We start from the raw sequence: 18,475 nt of genomic DNA, 5'->3' as shown, positions 1-18,475 counted from the left end.
AATGGTGAGCGTATCACAGGATGCGGCATCTATGTAGAGGACGCGCAGGGGCGCGCTCTCGAAGAAATCGCTCTTAAGTTACCAGGTCACTTAGGCGCGCAGGCAGCAGAGCTAGCAGCCATAGCGTACATAGTGGACCACCCCGATTCTTTCCCCAGCCCAGCAGACATATATTCGGACAGCTTATATGTCTGTAACAGTTTGACCGATTTTCTGCCCCTGTGGAGGACACGAGGTTTTGTCTCCGCAGACGGGAAACCCCTTCCATCAGCCCCTCTACTCCAGCATATTTTAGCGAAAGCGAAGGACAGGACCTTCGGCATTATAAAAGTTCGCAGCCACCATAGGTCATCACCACCTGGGAATGTAAAAGCCGACGCGTTGGCTAAGGCAGGTTCCAGGAGAGGACACTTATGGACCCCCCCAGCTAGCGCACCAGCTAGCGCCCCTGTGAGCGCAGTCCAAGTCTCACAGACTGATATTAAAGATCTCGTGGCAGCACAAAAACAGGACGGAGACCTCAGGGAGGTTTTCAAGGGAAACTTTGTGCCTGCTTACGAGCACTTTAAACACGCACTGACCACACATGAGGGTGTGATCATTAAGGACCGACTTTATGTGGTCCCACAGCAGGACAGGAATCAGATGATTGCCTTGTTCCATGACGGACACGGGCATCAGGGAATTGATGCAACAACGAGGCACCTCAGGCAACTCTGTTGGTGGCCTGATCTCAGGAATGATGTAACACACTACATAGAGAATTGCCTGATTTGTGCTCAGAATAACCCGGACAGGTATTCTAAGAAGGCACAACTTCGGCATACTCGCCCAGTTAACGGCCCTTGGACAAACCTCCAGATCGACTTTATAGGTCCATTGCCCCCTTGTAGGAATGGCTATAAATACGTTCTGGTGGTGATAGATACCTTTACCAAATGGGTAGAGGCATTTCCCTCACGAACAAATACAGCAAAGACAGCTGCAAAGATCCTGACCCACCACATCTTCACGAGATGGGGTTTACCCCGAAGTATCGATTCGGACCAGGGATCTCACTTTACAGGACGGGTCATGAGGAACGTCCTGACAATATTCGGAATCAAACAGAACTTCCACATTGCGTATCATCCACAGTCCAGCGGGATTGTGGAGCGCATGAATCGGACCCTAAAAACTACCCTTAGGAAAATGGTTCAAGAGAACAATTCCACATGGGATTCAGTGCTCCCCTTTGCACTTATGTTCATAAGGAACACTGTCTCCACATCGACAGGATACACACCACACACACTCATGACCGGACGCCCTATGAAAGGTACAGAATTCCTTTTAGGACTGGACATGACAAGCCCCGAAGTGACGGCCCTCACACATGAAAAGGCAGTTAGAGATCTAGTTGCGACTGTGAGGTCTGCACAGCTCGCAGCCGCAGTCCAACTAGGGAAACGCCGACAGCAACGGACTGCCTGTTTCAATAAGACCGTACACACCACAGAATTCCAGGTTGGGCAACAGGTAATGTTATCTGTTTATAACCCCAGCAGTTTTTTGGCTCCAAAATATTCCGGCCCCTACTCAATTTCGGACAAAATTAGCCCCTCCGTTTACAGGATAAAGTATCCTAATGGGAAGACCGCGTGGTTCCATATAAACCAGTTAAAGGCATATGGAACACAGGCCAACCATGCCCACCATGTCCTGCTAGACGCAGCAGAACACTTCACCCCGCCCACCAGAGACACTTTTCCACCATCCCCCTCACAGACCAGTTCATCCACGGACTCGCCCACGACTCCGCCCACAGACCACCACAGACCACGCCCCGACACGCCCACAAGCTGCCACAGCAGAGACAGTAGGACAGACACTGACTCTGAAGACAGCGACAGCACACAGCCATACAGCCCACACTGCACCAACTACGACCCCGACTCCAGTGACCCCATGGAAGTCACTTACCTCAAAAACCCAGAACCACCACCCGACCCCGACTACCCCGACAACACACTCGACGCTACACAATGGCACAGGGACAATTCCTACAGACTTGTCCGCAATGATGAAAGTGACCCCCGGTCACACAACTCCAAAATAGCATGCCTGATCCACACAAGGGTGTGGGATCCGGGAGAGCAGGACGACACGGTGTCTGACTCCCGACACGGCAACCCCTTTGTGACCCTGTTCACAGAGGCAGAATCAAAGTGAGGTGTCCAGATGATGTAAGATAGGAATCGTTTGAGGGAAACGATGTCCTTTCTGATGGAACCTGCACGTATGTTTGTCTTCGTTTTATGTTTGTTTGTTTTCAGGAATGTAAATGTTTCAGTTGGAGGATGGACATCTTCTTTTCAGCTGAAAAGATTGTGACCACCTCACATGCACGTTAGTTTGTCCGCAGATACTTCTGAGAACTTCGGTTTGATTGGAGATCTTTTCCAAAGTTGTAAGGCCACACGCCAAATAGCTTGTCCGCAGATATTTCTGAGAACTTCAGTTGTATCCTCTGGTGAACCGACACGGTTCACGACTTGTTCCCTGTTTTCAGAACGGAGCATCTTGGCTCCCTTGGTTTTTTAGGTGCCCCTCTATTCGGCGAAATAGAGGCTGCAAGTCATGGTAAACACATTCGTACCCGTTTCTTTCCAGGTTACTCAGGCAGTGGACAAACGGCACTGAGGACCCGCCCTGTCTGAGAACCAACCCTTGGTCAGCCAAGCTCGGGTACGGCACAGCACGCCCTACCCGGGGATCCCATCCAACTCGTACCCGCAGCGGCCCATACGCAACTCATTCGGATGTTTCTTTCCAAATTTGTTTTCATTTTAGGTTAGGTAGCCCTTCGGCCGCCATCCCACATGCTATTTACATCCGGAAACATTCGGATGGTAAATCAGCAAAGCCTGCGAGACGGCTCGCAGAAGGAAGGATTGTTAGGTGTATGCTGGTCTTTAAATTCGCTTTTTGAAAAAAAAAAAAAATGAGGGGAGTCACAGGGTGTGACTTAGCCAGTCATTTTAAAGGGTCAATTGGGTTTTGAAAGACAGATGCACTAACAAGTAAAGGTCTTAAACTGTGTATTGACAGATACTGTGCTTGATCCCAAAGGTTTCAAAGGACGAGACAGAGGTCGAAGCCAGGATTGTCAATACCGGAGGAAGAAGGAAGAGAAAGAAGAAGAACAACAAAAGATGATGGAAGCCCACTTATTACTATTTAATGTCATATGTATATGTGTGGAAACAAGACACGTTTCCCCCACAACCCCCACCGTAAATGTTAGTACAGCAAACCCCCAGTGCTCAGCTCTGATCAGCGAGGTTCAGACCTGGTGTACTAAATTCATGACGTGGTACTCCATGTCCTACATAATCGAATCACTGTTGGTGATCGCGATCCTCACCATCCTAGTGCAGACCCTCAGGTTGAGGAAATGGAAGAGGAGAGCCTCTCGTTCCAGCACCTCACCCATCTATAGAGTGCAATCCCCCATCTTCGGATTCCACCAAACCCCTCAACCCCTCACTGATTACAACACTCTGTAAATAAAATTCAGCCATGTATTATATTGTTCCATACTCGACTGCCGAGTTGGGAAGTGTGATGTTGTGGTGTGAATGGTTAAGATTTTAGAGTGATTAAATGTTTAAGTTAAGGTTAATAGTGATAGGTAGAGGTTCCCAATTGTAGTAATGCATGTCCCTTTTGACATAGGGCCAAGTAGAGATGTTAGTTAAAAAATTTTTTTCTCTTCTTCCCATAGTTTAGAACAGAGTAGAACAGGAACTGGCAAGAGGTCAGAACACAAGGAGGCAAAGTACATAGGTGATCCTTCACAATAGTACGATTGTGAGGATCACAAGGAGGGAATGTAGCCATGCTGGCCACGCAAAATGGACACTGAGCCAAACTAAAATGGAAGGCTGCTGAGAAACAGACAGTTCAGCCAGAACAGCAGTCTGCAAAGAGCAGTTTGCATTCTGCAGCAGCAGGAACCAGTTTGGGCTCAGGTGAAAAGACCTTAGCTAGGTGCAAATGGCAAAACGCTTTGCATGCTAATGAGGCCATCAGACTTGAACACCCACACAATAGATACATTTGGTTCTGAATGGACACATTCCAATCAAGACCCAGACATCGAGGCACCAGAAACCTCCGAACAAAAGGACATAAGAAACGCCCCCTCCATCACGGAGACCCCCTCGCATTGGGGAATTAATCCAGTATCGATAAGAAATTGATCCAATAGGTAGAGCCCGCCCGAGAAGAGGGAAGGACAACGGAACCCCTATAAAAGATAGGGACCTCGTGTTGTCCGGTCTGTTAAACCTGTGCTCCGGCCCCGACTGACACCTGGTATCCTGACTCCAGCCGTTGAGCACCAGCCGCCGAAACCGTAAGTTCAACGCTCGCTACGCGATCCAAGCCCACTAGACTCCCAAGTGCCAGAACGCTTGCTGAAGGCTGCAGACAAAACCAGGACGAAGGCCTCGTTCTCTGACCTTGCCTGTTCCTGTTAGATAAGTATTCTGTTTGCTTATGTTTAGTTGTAGCTTAGTCTCTTAGTGTGTGTGCATGAGTATTTATTATTAACTGTATAATAAATATTGATCGTTTGAACTTGACTAATCGGTGTATCGTCTTTATTACTTTGAATTTGACCTTGGAATACTTGTGACGTTGCCTATACGGCAGCTGGCGACTCCAGAGCTTAAATAATTACATAGAACAGAGCCTAGCAGTGTTAAGCACACGTCGAACTCGGAGGCGTGTTAATACACTCCAATAAACGCGTTTTACGCCCATAGTAAAACGTGCAACAATACTCGTGTAACTCATCAACATTGTCTACCTCATACGTTGCAAAAAGGATGTCCCAATGCGTGGTACGTTGGCGAGACTATGCAGATACTGAGACAACGGATGAACGGATATCGCACGACAATCGCCAGGCAGGAATGCTCCCTTCCAGTCGGGGAACACTTCAGCAGTGAATGGCATTCAGCCTCTGATCTTCGGGTAAGCGTTCTCCAAGGTGGCAACGACAATGCAAAATCGCCAAGCAGAAACTTATAGCCAAGTTCCGCACACATGAGTACGGCCTGAACTGGGACCTTGAATTCATGTCGCATTACATTCAGCCCCCACCATCCGGCTGGGCTTGCAAAATCCTATCAACTGTCCCGGCTTGAGACAATTCACACCTCTTTGACCCGTGATTATCCTTCTCTCCAGTTGCTCTGTCTGGACATGTAGACTTAATTATCTGCAAAGACTCGCATTCAAAGGATCATATTGCATCTTTGACCTTGTCTATATATATGTTCCTTGAACCCACCTCTTCAGTCACCTGATAAAGGAGCAGTGCTCTGAAAGCTAGTGATTCAGAACAAACCTATTGGATTTTAACCTGGTTTTGTAAGATTTCTCACTGTAAATAAACTAAAGAATTGTTTCTAAAGTCTGCTGAAGTTCTCCAGTCATAGAATCATAGAATCATCGCAGAATCAGTGAATTTACAGACCGATCTGGGCGCATTCAGGACCCGGACCTTCCTGTTGCTTGCCATTTTAACAAAAGACCCTGCTCTCCATGCCCACATGTCTGTCCTTGGCCTGCTGCAATGTTCCAGTGAAGCTCAACGCAAACTGGAGGAACACCATCTCATCTTCCGGTTAGGCACGCTACAGCCTTCCGATCTCAACATCGAATTCAACAACTTCAGATGATTAGCTCTACCCCACCTAGACCCATTTGTTTTCATTCCATTTCATTTCAACTGTCTCACCATTTTGTTCTTTCTTGTCTTTCATAATATATATTTAACCCTCCCATCTTATCCTTTTTTCCTTACCCTTTCTCCTCTTTACTACCCCCTTCCCCTCCCCCCACATCTCCATCTGTCACAGTTTAGCCTCTGATGTTAGTTTCTCTGCTGCTTGGCCTCTCATACCTTTTGTTCTCTCTGGGGATTGCCATTAGCACTCTTTCCCCTTGGTTTCTGTGGCTATTAGCAGCCCGTTTCCTGGGTTTCTGTGGCTATGACTCATCTTTCATTCTCACTCCACAGTATAAATATTCCCCACATTCTCTGACTGTTAGCTTTGACAAAGAATCACTGGACTCGAAACGTTAGCTCTTTTCTCTCCCTACAGCTGCTGGCAGACCTGCTGAGATTTACCAGCATTTTCTCTTTCGTTTCAGATTCCAGCATCCGCAGTAATTTGCTTTTATTTTGACAACCTATCTATCCTGACTATGTTAGCCCCATTGACAAACCAATCGGGCACTCGACCCAGCCACCCTGACTGTCACTAGACCCAAACCAAACAACCCTCCAGCCATCTGACTCCTGTAGCCGACCGGTCCTGACTCTCCCCCCAACAACACTGCCCCATTCCACTGGACTTGACTCACCCCTCATGTAACTTCCAGACCCCACACGAAACCCCTGAGCAGCTGATACATGTCCCCATCCTGCCCACTTACCCCCTACGGCCCTCTCCCTGCTCACCCAACCGGCCCAATTACCCCCTACGGACCTCTCCCTGCTCACCCATCCTGCCCAATTACCCCCTACCAATCTCTCTCTTCTCACCCACCCTGCCCACTTACCCCCTACCAATCTTTCGCTTCTCACCCACCCTGCCCACTTAACCCCTACTGACCTCTCTCTTCTCACCCACCATTCCCACTTATCCCTCTACCCCCTCTCTCTTCTCACCCCCTACCCACTTACCCCCCTACCGACCACTCGTCTTTTCCCTCCGCCACTCAGCTTGGACGGAGCTCCCTGAGGGGTGATGTACATCACGACTCTGGGAAAGGTGTTAAACTGCAGGTCTCAGACGAAAGCCGGATCAGTTTCAAGCCAGGAGAGTTTTGAGAGCAGATCAGAGATGCAGTGATGATTGCCGCTCCTTGGATGAACAAACAACAGGCCCTTCAGCCCTCCGAGGCTGTACCGGTCATAATTCAATCCTTACCAAGGTTCTATATGATTGTAGCATGACTTCCCAGTTTTTACACTCGATGTCGTGTCCAATGAAGGCAAGCACTCCGTATGCTTTCTTGACTAGCTTGTCCAGTTGTGTTGCCACCTTCAAAGATCTGTGGACATGCACGCCAATATCTCTCTGACTTTCTAAATTCCTAACATTTTTGCCACTTATGGTATATTTCTCCTCCATGTTAGACCTACCAAAATGCATAACCTCACATTTATCTGGATTGAACTCCATTTGCCATTTCTCTCCCCAAGTCTCCAACGTATCTATGTCTGCTGTATCCCCTGACAATCCTCAACACTATCTACCACTCCACTAAACTTGGTGTCATCTGCGAACTTACCGCCAGCTATATTTTCCACCAAATCGTTCATGTATACAACAAACATTAGAGGCCACAGTGGAACACCACTAGTCACCACCTTCCATTCAGAAAAACACAATTTTACTGCTGCTCTTTGCCTTCTGTAACCTTAGCACCTCACCTCTGATCCTGTGTGACTTCACCTTTTGTACCAGTCTGCCATGAGGCACCTTGTCCAAGTCTTTACTGAAGTCCATGTAAACAACATCCACCGGCCTAACCTCATCAATCATCTTTGTCACCTCCGCAAAGAACTTGATCAAGTTAGTGAGGCACCACCTCCCCTTCACAAAGCCAAGCTATCTATTGCCAATGAGTTCATTTGTTTCTAAATAGGTATAAATACTGTCCCTGAGAATTCTCTCCAATAATTTACCTACTACCGATGTAAGGCTCACCAGCCTATAGTATCCTGGATTATCCCTGCTACCTTTCTTAAACAGCAGTACCACATTAGCTGTCCTTAAGTCCTCTGGGATCTCACCTGTAGCCAATGAGATTACGAAGATGTCTATTGAGGCCCCAGCAGTTTCCGCCCTGGCTTCCGTCAGTATTCTGGGGTAAATCCCATCTGGCCCAGGAGACCTAGCCACCTTAATGTCTTTTAAAAGACCCAATATCTCCTCTTATTTGATAACAACGAGACCCAGACTGCACCCCCTCCCCTCTCTATCCTTAAGTGGACCAAACCTTTCCCTAGCCACCCTCTTGCTTTTTACATGTGAATAAATAGCTTTGGGTTTCACCTTAATCCTACTTGCCAATGACTTTTCATGACCCCTCCTAGCCCTCCTAATTTCCCGGTTAACTACCTTCCTACTTTCTTTATACTCCTCAAGTGTTTCGACTGTCCCCATCATCCTAGACCGTACAAAAGCTTTTTTTCTTTTTGACGAGGTTCACAATATCCTCCATTATCCAAGGCTCCCTAAACTTCCCATACTTATCCTTCATTCTCTCAGGAACATGACTTTCCTAAATCCGAAGCAACTGTCACTTGAAAAACTCCCAGACGTCCAATGTAGATTTACCCTCCAACAGCCGCACCCAATCCACATTCATTAATTCCTATCTAATGTTATCGTAATTTGTCTTTCCCCAGTTTAGCACCTTAATGTAAGGGTAGGAATCCCTATTCAAAATTACCGTAAAACCTACGGAATTGTGGTCATTATTCCCAAAATGTTCCACTACTGGGTAGCACAGTTGCTTTACAGCTCCAGGGTCCCAGGTTCGATTCCCGGCTTGGGTCACTATCTCTGCTGAGTCTGCACGTTCTCCCCGTGTCTGTGTGGGTTTCCTCTGGGTGCTCACGGCAGTCTTCACGCCCTTTCCCGGGACCCGATTCTCCCCCTCCCCCATCAGGGCTAGGAGCGGGACCCCGGGAATCATGGCATCATGGCCTTAACGACCGTCGTTAAGGCCGCGCACCAAGATGACGCGAGGCCGGCTCAAATCCGCGCATGCGCGGGTGGCGTCATCACGCCATTGACGGAACCCGCACATGCGCGGTTCCGCATTTCTCCACCGCCGCCCGACAAGATGTGGTGGCTTGATCTTGTCGGGCGGCGGAGGGGAAATTGTGCGTCCCTTTTGGACGCAGGCGCGACGATCGGTGGGCACCGATCACGGGCCTGTCCCCTCCCGAGCACAACGGTGGTGCTCCCACCCCAAACGGGCCTCTGGATGCCCCAAACGGGCATCCAGCGCCCGTTTTTATGACGGCAGCGAGCAGGTGTGTTTGCTGACGTGAAAAAACGGGAGTAAAGGCCCGGCTGCTCGGCCCATTGGCCGCGGAGAATCGCCGCTCGGCGTAAAAAATGGCAAGCGGCGATTCGTGACGTGGGTCGGGCGAGGGGGGAGAATAGCGGGAGGGCATGAAAAATGTCGGGAGGCCCTCCCGCTATTCTCCCAACCGGCGTGGGCAGCAGAGAATCGCGCCCCGTGCTGTTAGGTAATTTAGACAATCTGAATTCTCCCTCTGTGTATCTGAACAGGTGCCGGAATGTGGCGACTAGGAGCTTTTCACAGTAACTTAATTGCAGTGTTAATGTAAGCCTACTTGTGACAATAAAGATTATTATTATTACTGAAACCTCAACCACCTGTCCAGGCTCATTCCCCAATACCAGGTCCAGTACTACCCCTCCCCTAGTTGATCTACATAGTGCATCAAGAAGCCTTTTGGATACACCTCACAAACTCTGTCCCATCCAAGTCCCTAGCACTCAGGAGAAATTAAAATGCCCTCCCACAACAACCCTGTACTTATGCACCTATTCAAAATCTCTCTACCGATCTGCTCCTCTGTCTCTCGCTGGCAGTTCATGGACCTGTAATAAACAGCGACATTGTGATTACCCCCTTACTGTTCGTGAGCTCTACCCATATTGCCACATTGTATTGCCCTCCGATATGTCCACCTGCAGTATGGCTATAATCTCCTTAACCAGTAATGTTAATTCCCCACTCCTTTTCCACCCCCTCTATCTCTCCTGAAGCATCTATATCCGCCAATGTTCAGCTGACAATCATGCCCTTCTTTTAACCAGGTTTCCGTGATAGCCACAACATCATAGTTCCACGTATAATAAGTGCTCTAAGTTCATTTGCCTTACCTGCTGTACTTCTGGCCTTAAAACAAATAAACGTCAAACCACAATGATGATCACAGATATGTCAGCTCGGAGCCACATGATGGCAGTATGGGTCAGCTCTAATTGCCTGAGTGAGTATCAGATGGGGGAACTCTCTTGGTCACAGTCAGCCTAATATTCTACAGCGCAGCCTCTTTCCAGGCTGCTGCTACTAGATAGATAGAACAGTACAGCACAGAACAGGCCCTTCCGCCCTCAATGTTGTGCCGAGCAATGATCACCCTACACCCATAACCCAACCACCCCTACCCTCCAACCTTACTTTTTAGGACACTACGGGCAATTTAGCATGGCCAATCCACCTAACCCGCACATCTTTGGAATCGGAGGAAACCCATGCACACATGGGGAGGACGTGCAGACTCCACACAGACAGTGACCCAGCCAGGAATCGAACCTGGGACCCTGGAGCCGTAAAGCATTTATGCTAACCACCATGCTACCATGCTGTGTTGTATATCCCAGCCGTACATCACTGCATCAATGTCGTGACTGATGCCCCCTTCAGAGGGTTCACACAATGTGTCAACTTTACAACTGGACAGTAATGGCAAGAGAGGACAACTGCTGGAATGCCCATGAGGATGGATTTACTGCGTGGATATGGCCAGCCAGGATAATGTATCATCTGGAAAGGATTTCACTCCATTAGTGTTTATCTCTGACCACCAGCAGGAGGCATTGCAAGGATTTCTGTTCATGACCCTGGGAGCAATCACGGTGCATGTATTCCCGACACTCTCGGATACCACCGAATTTCCACCACTCTCCCTCCCAATCACCCCTCCCCCCCCCCCCCCCCCCCCCAAACACACACACACACACCGGTCGATAACGGGTATCGACTGACAAGGTGTCCGGTGACACCGAGAACCCTAATGACCGAGGCAGCAGGACGCTACAATGTAAACCACCTGACCATCAGAGTCACCATCGAGCAGACAATGACATGCAGGTCTACGTGTGTCTACAAACTATACAGACAGTTTTATTGGGCCAGGCTGCCCATCAGAGTCACCAATCTCTCAATTGCATGGTCGATAGGTTGGGATAAAAAGTGTTTTGCTCTCTTGGGTGATCGAGGGATATGTTGAGCAAGGGATATGCAAGCAAGAAATTGGAGTTGGAGACAAAGATGTGCTATGATCGTATTGAATAACAGGGCAGTCTCGACAGGTCTAAACCTATTCCTGATTTCTTTGAGTTACTGTAAGGAGTCACGGGAGGGGGGGGGGGAGGGACTGCGTTCAGAGGGGGGTCCCTTGTGCACTGCTCCCGAAACGGGTTGCTCCAAAGTGGCTGGCTGCAGGATGCATCTGGATCGTGAGTTGGGTCAAAGAGATGTACACCATGAGAAGAGTCCTTCGGCCCATCGAAGTCGGTGCTGGCCATCAAGTACCTATCGACTCTAATCTGTGATGAATGTAGAACTTTCAGGCATATTGTATTATACGTAATTGTACAGTATGTGTTGAAGGCCTGTGTTAGTGTGTGTGTGTCTACTGCAGTAAGGATTTTAAAGCTCCAGGTTTAAAAGAAGGACACTTTGGCTAGGGTTGTGCAGTTATAGAATCGTTAAAAAATGAAATAATTATTCATTACAACCATGTATATTGTCCACCTGAAATTGGGCTCATGGGATTTTGTTTATATAAAGATGGTTCCCTGGGGAGTTGCTACTTACAGACATTGTGCTTAGCCTTTGTAAGATGATGGGAGGAGCAGAGGCTGAAGCAGCTTCTCTCAAAACCGTTTAGATTGGGATGTGAACATTGTGCACTTTTTTGCTGGGAGGTTAATCAGTAACACAGGCAAGAATATGCAAATTGGTTCCTGAATGTTCTCTCTCTCTCAAAGCAATTTAGCCAAATACTCTCTATGAAGTACGTATTCCTGGTTCTGCTAACTATATTTAAACAGCGATTTTGGAGGAAAGTCGAGATGGTTTTGGTTGAGTGAGGATTAATGGAGCACTTAGGAGTTAACTGGTTATTTTTATTGTTAAGTGTAGTTTAACTAGGAATTGTAAACTATATTTCTGTGATGATAGTTTTTGCTTAGGACTGTGCTAATGATAAACATTTTAATCCACCATAATCCTCCAAAAGGCCTCCTCCTGCTTCATCTTCTATGTATATCCCTATTTGTGGAGCGAAGTATCCTTTCCTCACAGTCTTACATATTAAGTAAAATATTGGGGTTTGTGTCCGGTACCCTATTGGGGTCGCTCCAGGAACATGATTAAATTGGGACTCCCAACAGGGATTTATAAATATAATTCCTCGTTTGATTTAGGATTATTAAATTTGAAGACAGCATGTGTGCGCAACTGGTATTTTCTTTAAGGTCACAGATTCATAGAATTTGCATTGCAGAAGGAGGCCATTTGGCCCATCGAGTCTGCACTGTCCCTTGGAAAGAGCACCCTGCTTAAGGCCGCACCTCCACCCTATCCCCGTTACCCTATAACCCCACATAACCTTTATTGTTGGACACTGAGTGGCAATTTAGCATGGTCAATGCACCTAACCTGCACATCTTTGGACTGTGGGAGGAAACTGGAGCACCCGGCGGAAATCCATGCAGTTAAGGAGAGAAAGTGTGAACTCCACGCAGACAGTCACCCGAGGCAGGAACTGAACCCGGGTCAGGAATTGAAGCTTCGAGGCAGCAGTGCTAACCACTGTGCCACCGTGCCACCCTGTGTTCAAGTTTAAATCGGGAGTTACTTGGCAAATAGTTCTTTGAGTTGCAAATAATTTCCTGGGGTGTGGAAGAGGTCAGTTGGCCTGATTTACAAAGAGTTTCCAAATCAAACGTTTTGGGTTTGGCGGTCAAGTTGTAGTTGACATTACCTGAAGGGGTGAGCAAGATGGAGATAATACAAGCAAAAGTTCAGGATAGGTGGGTTTACGGGGATAGGCTGGGGTGTAGGACTAGGTAGGATGCTCTTTCAGAGGATAGGTGCAGTCTCTAAGGGACGAATGACCTCCTTCTGCATTGCAGGAATCCTATGGATTCTATTTTTTAAAGGAAAGAGAGGGAGAAGAAAAGGCAAGCGAGCGAATAATAAAGGAAAACGAAAGGGCTTCTCAAAAGGAAACGGAAATGAGGAAACTGGATGCGGAAATGGAAAGATTGGCAAAGGAAGAAAATGAATTTGAAAGGAAAAGAGAATATCAACTAAAAATAGTGGAGTTAAAGACAGAAGCTGAGGAAAGTCTAGAGGAAGGATTAGCACTTCCTGGTCAGAGGCCTAGTGGGGATATGTTTAAATATATTCAAGCGCTACCAAGGTTTGACAAGGAGGATGTGGAAGCTGTGATGAATGTAGGAATTTTGGATCTATTGCATCAAAGGTACTCGGTGCAGTGAGGGTTAAACATCTGGGTCAGCGTGTGTAAGGCTGCTGCAATAGTGTTTTTAAAGAACACTGATTCGAAAGGTTTTGGGCACCAGAGGCGTAATTAATGATTTGTAAAAGCTGGGCTAATGGTTTTTTGGGGGATTCAGCGGGTTCCCTGTGGAATTAATGAGATACAGTATGATTCAGCTTGGTAAGGTGATAAATTAATGTGAGAAGCTAAGGCACCAGGCCAGGCATTTTGCAGAGAAGCAGTTTAGTTTTAGTTCTGGAGATGAAAGTCAAACTATGAAGACAGTTTCTGACGACTTCAGCAAGAGATCCTGCATTGTTCTGAAAGGACCAGGTTTATTTCTTTAAAGCAGTGTCAAAAGACCTTCCTTTCTCAGAGTAGAATATCCAGATACCTCTGTACAGCATATATTCATGAGTGCTAACAGTATTTGAAAGTGGATTGAGAGTTTAGATGCTTTGCTCTATGATTGGGAATAAAGGCTTTACACTGGTCAGAACATTAAATACAGCAGTTGGGACATCTTGTTGAAGCTGTACAATATATTTGTATGGCCACACTTGGAATACAGTGTACAGTTCAGGTCATCCGATTATGGAACATATATTATTAAACTAACAAGCGTGCAGAAAAGATTTACTAGGATGTTAACGGGATTTGATGGTTTGAGTTATAAGGACGGGATGGATAGACAGGGACTTTTTCCCCTGGAGCATAGGAGGCCTATAAATAACGAGGGGCATAGATAAGTCAACATCTTTGCCCGAAGGTATGCCCCAAGGACGGCATATATTAAGGTGAGAGGGGAGAGAAACAAAAGCTTCCAGAGGTTCAGTTTTTTTTTCAGACAGTGGGTGATGAGTGTCTGGAACCAGCTGCCAGAGGCAGTAGTAGAGGCGGGTTCAATTTTGTCTTTGTAAAAGCATTTAGACAGTTTTACGGGGAAGATGGGTATGGAGGGTTTTGGGCCAAATGCGGGCAATTGGGATTAGCATAGTGGTAAAAGCTGGGCGGCATGGACAAGTTGGGTCATGGGGTCTGTTTCCATGCTGTAAACCTCTATGACTCTAAATGATACATGTTGTTTCCGTGAAATACAACACGTGAGGTATGTGAAATAAAAACAGAAAATGCAAGAACTTCTCATCAGTTCTGGCGGGATCTGTGGAGAGAGAAACTGAGTTAACGGTTCGAGTCTATATGACTCTTCTGCTGGGGTACTTTTGGGTATCTCTATGATTTATTTGAAGCTTCGGAGATAATTATTTCTTACCCCCAGCGCTTTCCATTCTCTCCCGAGAGGTTTCTGTCTGTGGCCAGGCACCTGCTGAGCCTGAAGGCTGTCCTGACCCATTGGTGCGACATTCGTGTAGTCTGCTGCTGCTGCAGGACTCGGAAAGTTTGTCAATTCCATTCCTCGGTGGTTGAAAGATGCAGCCATATTCTTTCTATTGAGACACAGGCAGATTCGATCTGTAAAAGAATGTTGTTTATGTTGAAATGATTGGAATCGAAGGGCGGCATATAACCGCGTGATAAATAGCAACTGATATTCCCTCGAAATGAGTCTCTCAAATGAAAGGTGTTTCAGAATATCTAGATGCTTGGGGGCGGAGAAAGTTAAGCAAGGTTTTCATGGGACACAGTAACCTCGTCAGGAACTGGAATAGATCATCTCGTCTGTTGCGCCATGCGATTAGGTTGAGGCCGTTGTGTAGCTCAATTCAGTTTTCCCATCTTTACTCCAGACCCTCACAGACCAGCACCTTGCAAATATCTATCAAATTTAGAACTGCAAGCGACAGTTGAAGCAGAATAGTTTATTAAGGGGAAGTAGACCCACATTTCTACATTTATTGTAAAGACGGTCATCAATTCTCCTTGTGAATGATCCAGCTCTAATATTAGAGATATACCATATATTGGAAACTGATGAATTTAGAGGGCTACGGAGATAGCGCTGGAGAATGGGACGAGCTAAAGCAGCTCTTTCTGACCATACGATAGGCCCAATGCCTCCTTCTGTGCTGTAAAATTCTACGATTCTATTAATATTCTAGAATGTATGTTCGCAATGCTTCCAACATCCGCCCTCACTGATGTGAAATGCCAACAGCAACCTTTCGTTTCCACACATACAGAAATGGGGCTGAAATGCGGAAATTGCTGTCAGTTATACACTGCCCTTGCACAGGCTGCGGTTTTGCTGTCTGCAAACTGTAGTCAACATATAATCAGTGAATTGATGTGAACTGACGGCGTTTTGACGCACTTCTCTGTAATAAAACAGGATAAAGTGATACGATTTTGAGTGAGATGTAGCTGAACAAACCAGGCCTTCCTGCAAGTAATTTGCACATCACCCACGAAGAAATGTTTCCATTTGCTTCTAAATATCAATCCAGAGACAAACAGAGTTACTAACTAAGATGTGGGTAGGATCAGTACGGTTTCAACTTTTGGTGGCAGGGTAGCGCTGGTTAAATCTAGAGATGTGTCACCTGCGGTGTAATGCGTCTATTTTCTCTTCATTGCCCTGTCCAACCTCGTTGAGGGCAGAAAGACAAACGGGTCATCCCAATGGAAATGAAAGAAATGGGCCTTTCTAAATTTGCACGTCACATAACAAGTTTGAAATAACATAGAACATAGAACATAGAACATTACAGCACTGTACAGGCCATTCGGCCCTCGATGTTGCACCGTCCTGTGAAACCACTCTAAAGCCCATCTACACTATTCCCTTATCGTCCATATGCCTTTCCAATGACCATTTGAATGTGTTTAGTGTTGGCGAGTCCACTACTGTTGCAGGCAGGGCATTCCACGCCCTTACTACTCTCTGAGTAAAGAACCTACCTCTGACATCTGTCCTATATCTATCTCCCCTCAATTTAAAGCTATGTCCCCTCATGCTGGACATCACCATCCAAGGAAAAAGACTCTCCATGTCCACCCTATCTAATCCTCTGATCATCTTGTATGCCTCAATTAAGTCCCCTCTTAACCTTCTTCTCTCTAACGAAAACAGCCTCAAGTCCTTCAGCCTTTCCTCATATGATCTTCCCTCCATACCAGGCAACATTCTTGTAAATCTCCTCTGCACCCTTTCCAATGCTTCCACATCGTTCCTATAATGTGGCGACCAGAACTGCACACAATACTCAAATCGCGGCCGCACCAGAGGTTTGTACAACTGCAACATGACCTCATGGCTCCGAAACTCAATTCCTCTACCAATAAAAGCTAACATGCCATACGCCTTCTTAACAACCCTCTCAACCTGGGTGGCAACTTTCAGGGATCTATGGACATGGACACTGAGATCTCTCTGCTCGTCCACACTACCAAGAATCTTACCATTAGCCCAGTACTCTGCCTTCCTGTTATTCCTTCCAAAATGTATCACCTCACACTTTTCTGCGTTAAACTCCATTTGCCACCTGTCAGCCCAGCTCTGCAGCTTATCTATGTCCCTCTGTAACTTGTAACATCCTTCTGCACTGTCCACAACTCCACCGACTTTAGTGTCATCTGCAAATTTACTCACCCATCCTTCTACGCCCTCCTCCAGGTCATTTATAAAAATGACAAACAGCAACGGCCCCAAAACAGATCCTTGTGGTACACCACTAGTAACTGGACACCAGTCAGAGCATTTCCCATCAACCACTACTCTTTGTCTTCTATCAGCAAAGCCAATTTCTGATCCAAACTGCTAAATCACCCTGAATCCCATGCCTCTGTATTTTCTGCAATAGCCTACCGTGGGGAACCTTATCAAACGCTTTACTGAAATCCATATACACCACATCAACTGCTTTACCCTCATCCACCTGTTTGGTCACCTTCTCGAAGAACTCAATGAGGTTTGTGAGACACGACCTACCCTTCACAAAACCATGTTGACTATCTCTAATCAAATTATTCCTTTCCAGATGATTATACATCCTATCTTTATAAGAGATAGGATGTATAATCATCTGGAAAGGAATAATTTGATTAGAGATAGTCAACATGGTTTTGTGAAGACTTTTCCCACAACAGAAGTAAGGCTCACTGGTCTATAGTTACCGGGGTTATCTCTACTCCCCTTCTTGTACAAGGGGACAACATTTGCTATCCTCCAGTCCTCTGGCACTATTCCTGTAGACAAAGATGACTTAAAGATCAAAGCCAAAGGCGCAGCAATCTCCTCCCTAGCTTCCCAGAGAATCCTAGGATAAATCCCATCCGGCCCAGGGGACTTATCTATTTTCACACTTTCCAGAATCGCTAACACCTCCTCCTTCTGAACCTCAAGCCCTTCTAGTCCAGTAGCCTGTATCTCAGTATTCTCCTCGATAACTTTGTCTTTTTCCTGTGTGAGTACTGACAAAGAATACTCATTTAGCACCTCTCCTATCTCCTCGGACTCTACGCACAACTTCCCACTACTGTCCTTGACTGGCCCTACTCTTACCTTAGTCATTCTTTTATTCCTGACATACCTATAGAAAGCTTTAGGGTTATCCTTGATCCTACCTGCCAATGACCTCTCATGTCCTCGCCTGGCTCTTCTTAGCTCTCTCTTTAGAGCCTTCTAGCTAACTTGTACTCTGAAGCGACCCAACTGAACCATCATGTCTCATCTTCACATAAGCCTCCTTCTTCCTCTTGACAAGTGTTTCAACTGCTTTAGTAACCCATGGTTCCCTCACTCGACCACTTCCTCCCTGCCTAACAGGTACATACTTATCAAGGACACGCAGTAGCTGTTCCTTGAACATGCTCCACATTTCCATTGTGTCCATTCCCTGCAGTTTTCCTCTCCAGGCGATGCATCCTAAGTCTTCCCTCATCGCATCATAATTGCCTTTCCCCCAGCCATAACTCTTGCCCTGCGGTTTATACCTATCCCTTTCCATCGCTAAAGTAAACGTAATCGAATTGTGGTCACTATCACCAAAATGCTCACCTACCTCCAAATCTAACACCTGTCCTGGTTCATTACCCAGTACCAAATCCAATACGGCCTCGCCTTTTGTTGGTCTATCTACATACTGCATCAGGAAACCCTCCTGCACA

The 18,475-nt window shown here is 46.6% G+C and overlaps 1 protein-coding gene across 8 annotated transcripts in view; it reads right to left on the bottom strand.

The window, feature by feature from the left end:
- The window catches only part of LOC119976770 (membrane-spanning 4-domains subfamily A member 12-like), a 46,394-nt gene that overhangs the window by 14,249 nt on the left and 13,670 nt on the right, over window positions 1-18,475 (bottom strand). For 5 of the 8 annotated variants that reach the window (XM_038817519.1, XM_038817516.1, XM_038817524.1 and 2 more), the window contains exon 2: window positions 14,682-14,856. The exons of 1 other annotated variant lie outside the window; for it this stretch is intronic. In XM_038817519.1, the coding sequence (XP_038673447.1) occupies window positions 14,682-14,849 (168 nt within the window). In that variant the 5' untranslated portion in view covers window positions 14,850-14,856. Of the gene's footprint in view, window positions 1-14,681; window positions 14,882-15,058; window positions 15,180-18,475 lie in introns of those variants that run through there. 2 more of the 8 variants (XM_038817518.1, XM_038817517.1) reach the window with 2 other exon arrangements.

Source organism: Scyliorhinus canicula, chromosome 13, assembly GCF_902713615.1.
Source record: "Scyliorhinus canicula chromosome 13, sScyCan1.1, whole genome shotgun sequence".
Classification (NCBI taxonomy): Eukaryota; Metazoa; Chordata; class Chondrichthyes; order Carcharhiniformes; family Scyliorhinidae; genus Scyliorhinus; species Scyliorhinus canicula.
Note: the sequence above shows the minus strand (reverse complement) of the source record. Positions and strands in the feature narration are given on the sequence as shown.